The following is an 8,693-nucleotide window of genomic DNA, read 5'->3' as shown; positions in this document are numbered from 1 at the left end:
AACTAAAAATGTTTTACTGTATAATTTAAATGAAAAAATTTCTAGGGGTGGTATATATACGAAATGGGTTGAAATGTAGCTTTCAGACATGTATTGTTACATATATTTTATCGTAATAAGATAATTCATTATGATAGCAAATTGAACTGTTTTATTTCTATCTTTTTTTGAAATCTTTGCAACGAGTATGTACTAAACAGAAACAAGAGGGTCCCCTATACCTCTTCTGAAAACAATTTCACGCATAAGTAATTAGCCTTTTCACGTATCACAAAAAATTCGAAAACAGCTTCACGTTCACAGAAAAAAGGAACAATCACTTTTCACGTGAAGATGCAAAGGCTAAATCATGTGTCACAAAAATACAAATTCTATCCACCTTTCGCAAAACATACAGAAGCCTCCATTTTGATGCATCAAAATGCCGTGTGTGACACATGACAGACTAGATTCTAGGCCCCCCTGGTTCACTGTCAACATCAGTGTGAACCTCTTTCGTTTTCATATTATATTGAAAGGCTACAAACAATTTATGTTTGCAACAGAAATAACTCTTGGCTTTCTTTGTATCAATTTCTTTTATCATTTCAGTGCTACAGCTGATTTTTTTTTTTCAGAAAAGAGCTGTTATAGTTACATTTGGGACGCACTTGTATACATCTGGTTTATGACGTTTTGACATATTTTTTGGTGACCTGTGACCTGTGACCTGTGACCTGTGACCTGTGAAAGAACCCTGCCGCCATTCGATACCCCTTCTACCCCTTCGCCGTTATCGCTGGGACTGTTAAGATTGTAGGAGAGGACGACAGCCCGCCATAAGAGAATACCATCAGTACTTATTTTAACCACCCTTACAACGAACTCACCAAGAATATTTTTCTGAGTTACTTCATTATGACTTCATCAACTACTGTTTTCTTGCTGTCGCTTCTATGCACTTTATACATGTTGGTGAGAAAAGACGTGCCCTTGACCCTCGGAAAACGCTTCAGGAAACAACTAACAAGATGGGCAGAGAAAGAAGTGGTGGCTTGTCATCTCCATGCCGGAATATTTTAATCAGGAGAAGATGGGCACTATGAACAACATGCCATTTCCGACTTCGAGATTTGCACCGTGTTCAGAGGCGTTCTTCATTTTTTCTTGGTAACATCATCTACCACTGGAAAGACGTTGCTAAGCACGAAACGTTTGGTTCACTCTAAGCATTCTTTTATATTTCATTAAGGTCATTCCACTGAAATAGAACCTACACTGAGAATTTTGCCGGGAAACTTTGTCTATTGATTGTTTATATTATAGGAACTTCAATTTTGAAATAAAAATGAGGTGTCCCCGTGTTCGTTTAGGAGCAACAGCATCTTGTTAATACCCAATAAATCCTTATAATAGCACCATGATTATAGAGACGATTGCTTGCTAAATTCAGTTGTAAATTCACGTTTCCGGCGGTTGTTTCTTGTTCTACACTGAGAATTGGTCCACATTTATTTTACATGGAGAAATTTATGATTCGATTCAGAAGAACAGAAAAAATGATAGGTCACCATACCCGTTTTCGAAAAAATGACGATTTACCTCTAGACCGAGGTCCAGCTGTGAAGAAGCAGCTGCCATTTTTTGATGCGCGCGCGCTAATCACGCGGGAAATTACGCGCAGTAGGAATGCGCAGTACAATACTGGGGAATGACCTTAAGAGATTTCTGTGCGGTTAGCGTGTGAGGAAGAGAACTGACAGACTGACTACACGGAGCAAAGAAATTTCTTTGTGGCGCGCGCATCCCCGCTCCGATCCGCTGCGCGCGTAAGCACCTTCGAAGTATTTAAAATCTAACTGTTTCTATAGATCGCGTGGTCAGTTCATTGAAGTGGTTGGTTTATAAATGCCAATGCTGTAGCGGCTTTCTCCTTGATCTTTTACGAACCTACCTCGATTTAAATCTGATCAAGTATTTTAAACTCGAGGCAAGACGATCATGAACCGTGCAAATGAACGTCCGTTTGAGGATTTGGCAAAACACATGCAAGGTTTACCTAAGTTTCACTACGCAGCACTTACTGGAAAAACAGATTTACTTCACAAGTTGTTATCAGACGATTCAATAATTATTTCCAGTGTTGATATTTATGGGAGGACAGCCCTACACATAGCAGCTTCTCATGATGAGTATAGCAGTCTCAAACTACTGTGCAAGCATTGTTGTAAAGATAAAGAGACATTAGATCGATCAGATAGCTTTGGCTATACCGCCCTCCATTACGCGGTCCAAGGAGCTAACACATACTGCGCCAAGCTGCTTCTTGATTCTGGATGTGACGTAAATCCTACCCAACATTCCAAGTGCACCCCCCTTCATCTGGCTGCTTTATATGGTTATCCTGAGCTGGTGGCTCTTCTATGTGAACACGGCGCTAACGTCCATGCTCGGAGTTCGTATCAAGAAACATCATTACAAATGGCAACGCGATCTGGCATTCGAATTCGGGAAAAACTGAAGGTGAGACTGATGGAGATAAAACGAGCCAAGAGAACTCCCTGGCGGCCTGTTTGAGGGGTTAAGTATTTTGCTCCCTCGCTCTATAAGGCCCCATAATCCCGTTTCCAAGGCACTTGCAAATATGAATCAGGCCTTATGAATCTCCATAAAAGAGAGAAAACGATAATACTGAATATCATTTATATTGCGCAAATTCCATAAAAAGTTCAAATGTGAATAACATAATTACCCGGAAGAACCTTGCACATTCGTAGCTTTGCAATGGGACACGACAAGTGTCTACTACGAACAGTTAAATTTCGTTATTAAACACGTTACTGTATTATAAACTCCGATCTCAAGGCGGCGAAATACGAGATACAAAAACCCTCAACTTGTCGCGCAACATGAGCACATTTGTTGCATAACAATTTGTAAGTTTGATGAAAAACGAGCAACAAAGCCAAAATTTGTTGCTCAAAGTAGACCCACGCTCTACTTTTCGCAACAACTTTCTTCAACCCGAAACAAATGTTTTTGGTGCGCGACAAGTTGATCACGCAAGGTGAAAAACGCGAAAAATCGACCCAAAACTTGCAACGCAACAATGTTGCACGACAAGTTGAGGTTATTTGTATCGTTTTTCGCAGCTTTTAGCGATTCCTTCAGCAGTATTCCAAAGACTTCTTTTTTCTTTCTTTTAGGTACACTACACCACGTTAGCGCTCTTACTTAAGTTTGGCTCAAGTGCTAACGTAAGGGACAGTGAAGGTATATCACCTCTTCATTACGTCGCCATGCATTGCGAGAGGAAAGAGTGTGCGGCCTTGCTGTGTGCAGCTGGAGCCAGCATCAGATACCGCAACCATGGCAATGTAACCGCTGTTCACGTTGCACGATTTGCAGAAGTAAAAAACTTTCTCAGACAGCTCGAAAGGATGCCACCAAGGCTTGAACATCTGTGTCTTCTAGCTGTGCGACAGGGACTAAGAAATGACCTAACAACTAAGGTCCAACATTTACCTCTCCCAAGGCCCCTTAAAGACAAAATACTCTTCAAAACGCTACCGAGAGTTTTATAACGGATTTGCGCAACACAGTTTTTGTACGAAGATAGTGTGTACCCCGCTGGCTCAAAAAATGGTTCTTATGACATTAAAGAAAAACATCATTTTACAAAGCCTTCACCACTTTTTTATTTTATTTTATCAGTAATAATACAATAAAAATTTTACAAAGAAAGATAACTCTTATTCAATTGATAACATTTATAATTGGGCAGACTGAAAAATCACGGCCCTGCCGGTTCTACCTCACTATAATATTTTTCGCTTACCTTTTTAACATAGCATGGTACAAAACGACATTGCCGAATTGCTTTACTATTTTATTTATACTTGCTTATGCCGATTACAAAAATATAAAATATTTCGCCTAGGGGTAAAAAATAGCTACGGTATTATCAATAGTATAGAGCACATTACTGTGCCTTTCAATGACACGCGAACTCTGCTTAATCAACGGCTTCGTGCTTCGCTGCCTTTAATCACCTTAGCAGACCTCTCAGGAAACAGAGGTTTACTTCAACGGGTCCAAAAAGTCACGTCTGTGGTTAGATTTCGATCCATTTTGTTTGTTTCTGTTTTTAGTCTGTTGTCGTCTTGATTGCAACAATTGCGTTCTCAGAGACCGCGATCTTTTTGGTTAGAATCGAGACCTCTGGGCGAAATAGTCACAGCGGTTACTACCTCTACGAATATTTAGAAACCACAATTGAACTCAAATTATGAGCACAATTAAACCGAAACCAGGATTTTCTGGTTCTCGTTTAAATCTTGTCCAAAGCTCGAGCGATTGGTAGCTACTAACCGAAAATGCGTGGGCTTTAGGGTCGAAACTGTAATTAAGATTGACGGCAGCCAAGGGTTTAGGTTTTGAACTTCAGAGATCACGTGTTTATATTGATTAACAAAAACAACTCATTAACTTATTATATTTCCGCTCTCGAGTTTGAGGTGGAAAGTGATCTATACAAAAACTACAATTCCATGGAAAAGTGTCTTCCTTTCTAGTTTAAATGAGAAGACAAAAATATCAAAATTCTGAATTAAGTCCACAAATTGATTATATCAACAACGCTATCTACACGCAAAGCGTTTACGCTTGAAATATTATTGTTGGACAAATATGTGGTGTATCAGAATGCAGTGATAATCAATTCCGTTCCTCTGAAAAAAGCCGTTGTGTATTCATCCTATTAAATACTTCTTTGAAATTGCACAATTATCACTAATATGCGAAAATTTGCAAAAGTTGCTGGATTATTTTGATATTAAAAAAGTATCTACTTATTTTTTTACAATACAACGCGTAACTGCTATGACGATTACTTTCTACATAACTGATAATTATGAAGTAGATTTATGAAGTGAAAACAGTCAAATCTTCATCGCATGTAGGAGGCGACAACGTCCGATTCCTATCGCATTTAAGAATTTTAAAATCGGTAGCGGATATATTTGATAACATAATGATTGAAAATTCATTGTACTACCTTTTTTTTTACTGTGATATGTGCAAAGCATTACGTTTCCAAAACTGTCACTTGCTCGAAGTGATGTTTTTAGTTAATTGAATTATTGGAGAGGAAAAAAACTGACGTTCTTCAAAGGAGTAACAAACTGATCCACCTCTTAATTCAGTGCAGTTATTCGAAATTACTGTACGCATCAAAAGAGTCCAGATACTCACTGAGGGCAGAGTATACAAACTCGTACTGCTCCTAGAATAGAAACAAATCAAGTCAAAATCCAGTCATCAAAGAATGATAAAGGTCAAGACAAATTAAGGACAATAGACACTTCTTCTCTACTGCCTCATTGTTATCACTCACACTGCAGGTTTAGTTTTATATTGTTCATCGCAATGGTCTCCTTACAAACTGTGGTTCAGGCCATAACCGTAACGTGACCAGGAGACAGACACAACCCACTGGCGAAAATGAGAGTGAAAAGCTAGCCTCTAGTGAGTTTATAAACCCGTAAATCTTACCATTTTTATCAGTACATACCAACAGCCTAGGAACTTTAGGAATAACTTGTTATTTCTAACATGCGATCAGGCGTTCATTTTTTCCTCTCCCAACTACCACGAGAACAAAAAGATGCCAAATCGCAGGTTACGTTATTCACAAAAGGAGGACATACCTTGGTCTGCACCATGGCGGGTCTCTGAGCTCTCAGCTGCTTGACAGTCTGGAAGACATCCACCACACCCTCACTCTTCAATCGCTCTATCAAAATACTGAGGGCACAGAATACTCCTGTTCGACCGACCCCAGCACTGGTCAAGGAAAAGAAGAAGAAACAACATTGGAGCCACCTTAAGTCAAACGATACGGCATTCTAGCTGTAACTGCTTCACATGTTCATTGTCGATTACAGCCAGTAAGGCAGGTTCTTATTAATTTAAGGGAGTAGAGGGCTAGTTTCATAAGGAAGACGGCTGGCACCAATTCGAATGCCGAAGGCACAAGCCTCTAGGGAGGTCTGGGGTATGCTACCCCCCAAAAATGTTTGAAATTGAGAGGCTCTGAAATGCTATTTTACGCGTTCACTTGGAGACATTTCCTCAAAAAAAAAAAATTTTTGAAAAGGTCAAATCGCCACGAATATTAAGGGATTAAATAGACTTTCTTCAATTTTTAGCCCGCAGTAATTCAAAATGTACACCACACCCTGACTCCATAGTCAAGGTTCATTCATGTTCCAAAACCCTGTGTTTTCCCTAAATTACTCTTTACTCTCAGTTGCACACATCTGACCGACGCCCAAACGTTGGAGCAACTCAGTGTTGGCAAAGACTAATGGCAGTATTAGAAATAGACAGAAAAGCGTTGATACAGTGACTAACTAAAGCTTATTCTTTGCTGCAGAATGTTCGGGCTCGATTTGGAGTCATTTCAAGGTGACGGCCTAGTCAAGGAATGGTCGACAACTGAACAACCAGCTCATGGATGAATAACTGGATGAACAAGTGCTCAAATTGACCATTTCCGAGTTGATTTTTGCCTTAGTTTCAAACAAAGTCTTCGAGCGAAGTCATTCAACTAAAACTGAGATTGATTTACATGTAAATGAACTTAGAGTTAAAACACATGTTGCAAGAAGATTCGTTTTGGTACAAAGACAAAAGGCAACTGGGAGATGTCCTAATGATTATCTTAATCAGACATAAATTATGGTGCCAACTGTTGTGAATTAACAGCGCATGGTACTCACCTGCAGTGTACAGTGATCGTAGTATTGCCTGACTGCTGCTGCCACCGTTGTACTTGGCCAATAATATCGATCAATCCTGTACCTGAGTCTGGAGAGCCAACATCAGGCCATCCAGTGTAGTGGTACTGACGAACCACTCGAGATGCACTCTCCTAATACGTTAACAACACAGTTTATACAGCACACTGCATAATTATATCATTATCCAACAACGTTATGTTGCTCTGTTAAATATTTTTAAGAGGCACGACGTCCATTTTAATTCATGTCTAATACTTGTATTTTATTATATCTCTCAGTTACTACGCGCGCTGTGATTGGTCAAAATTTAAAGCTGTTTTTGTTGCCAAAATGTTTCGCCAAGTGTACTTAACTTATATACAAATATATATAAATGTATATAAACATATATATAAGTTTAAAACTTTCTTCTACTTTAAATTGTGCATTAAAACGTGTTAACGACTTAACAACGATTTCAGCTTGACTCGTTAATTTGCTTTCGACGTGCGTCAGAAATTTGAAGCCGTTTCTTTTAAATAGAAACCGTTCCCGAATCCATCAGACACGCAGTAGAGATATAATAAACATCTCACTAACCTCGTCTTCTCGGTCCGTACTGTAAGTTACGGATCCTCGTTTTCCCCGTAACTTACAGCAAGGACCTCGAACTTGGTTAGTAAGAGGTACTTAATACAAAAAATAAGAAGTTTTAATCTGAAATCGACGAAGTCTAATCTTTATGAGTCTTACGTTTTCGAACTATTTCATTTTTCTATAAGGTCAGTTTTAATTGTCTGTACTTGCTGATTTGGTATAATTCTCGAATTCGTCCAACTCTCGTGTTCGCATCAGGCTATGATTTTCTGCTTTAAAACGTTCTGAAAGAAAACGGATTAAACAGAACAGACATAAAAAAAATAAACACATTGTGGTAGCCATAACGATACCTTGGTATTGGTGAGTTTTATTTCCCTCATAGTATAGTCGTCATAAACCATTTCGTTGGTCATTTCCACCACCAAAGTTCCAATGCTGGCGGGTTGTTTTGCGGGCCAGTAACGGTGCACCTTGACCTGAATGTGCACACACGATATAACATATCAACATGACAGCTACATTGAAATTATCTTAATTAGACGCGTGATAGTCTCAATTTGTATCATGTTTTGCACTCACGTTTAGTTTAAAGGAGAAGGTCACTCCAAAAACCGTGTATTATTTTCCATCACCAATAAAAAGTTCACATTGAGTTCAGTTACTCACCGTTGTTTTAGCTTCTGAAATGGATGCGATCAAAATGAAAAAGAAGTGAAAAGTTCGACACCGGGAGCCGCCATTTTGAAAGGATCTTGCTGGCCAGGCCGCATATCCGTCACGTCATTCCGTCCGAGAATGTGTTTGTTCTTTTGGGTTTTAGTATGGCTGCTCTTGAAGCCAGAACGTGCTAGTGATTCCGCGGGAGATAATTATCAAGGTGAATGGAACGATCGGTTGGAAAATGCTCTGTGGTGTACTTGTGAGAGATGTGCAACCATGCCGATACAAAGAGAACGTGTTTGTTGCCGAGTAGGTCACCAAGATGGAAGGTACATTTTGCAGTACAATTGCAATGGACGCAGTTAGCGCAAGAGGAAGTTTATTGTTAATTGTAAATTGCTCTCAGAATTGAACTGGTGGCTTAAATAAACCCCCAGTTTAGTGCTTTCGATCTGATTTGTCTCCATTTTTATTTTACTGGTGGTTCAATGCGGAGGGAGTTCTAGCAGGCATCACAGAAACTAACAAGTTTTCGAAGGTGTGTTAAAATCGGGCGAATGCTTTCCACCTCACAAGTCTGTGTTTTTACTTATAAAATTTGGATCCATTTTGCTCGTGCTCGTACGTGTTTGCCTAGGTTTCTTTACATGTATTTACTACGTGGACTTTTGT

At 39.3% G+C, this 8,693-nt stretch overlaps 2 protein-coding genes across 2 annotated transcripts in view; one reads left to right on the top strand and one right to left on the bottom strand.

Moving 5' to 3' along the window:
• The first annotated feature begins 1,980 nt into the window (after window positions 1-1,980).
• LOC145467241 (ankyrin repeat and SOCS box protein 16-like) lies at window positions 1,981-3,563 on the top strand. The gene is made up of 2 exons (XM_081450793.1): window positions 1,981-2,502; window positions 3,186-3,563. The coding sequence occupies exons 1-2, from the start codon at window positions 1,981-1,983 to the stop codon at window positions 3,561-3,563; spliced, it is 900 nt and encodes a 299-aa protein (XP_081306919.1).
• An 89-nt stretch (window positions 3,564-3,652) lies between these two features.
• The window catches only part of LOC145467656 (uncharacterized), a 107,871-nt gene continuing 102,830 nt past the window's right edge, over window positions 3,653-8,693 (bottom strand). The window contains exons 49-52 of the mRNA XM_081451237.1: window positions 7,712-7,837; window positions 6,762-6,913; window positions 5,688-5,823; window positions 3,653-5,263 (exon numbers count right to left, since the gene is read on the bottom strand). Coding sequence (XP_081307363.1) covers window positions 5,189-5,263; window positions 5,688-5,823; window positions 6,762-6,913; window positions 7,712-7,837 — 489 coding nt within the window. The 3' untranslated portion in view covers window positions 3,653-5,188. The remainder of the gene's footprint in view (window positions 5,264-5,687; window positions 5,824-6,761; window positions 6,914-7,711; window positions 7,838-8,693) is intronic.

This window comes from Orbicella franksi, chromosome 14, assembly GCF_964199315.1.
Source record: "Orbicella franksi chromosome 14, jaOrbFran1.1, whole genome shotgun sequence".
Classification (NCBI taxonomy): domain Eukaryota; kingdom Metazoa; phylum Cnidaria; class Anthozoa; order Scleractinia; family Merulinidae; genus Orbicella; species Orbicella franksi.
Note: the sequence above shows the minus strand (reverse complement) of the source record. Positions and strands in the feature narration are given on the sequence as shown.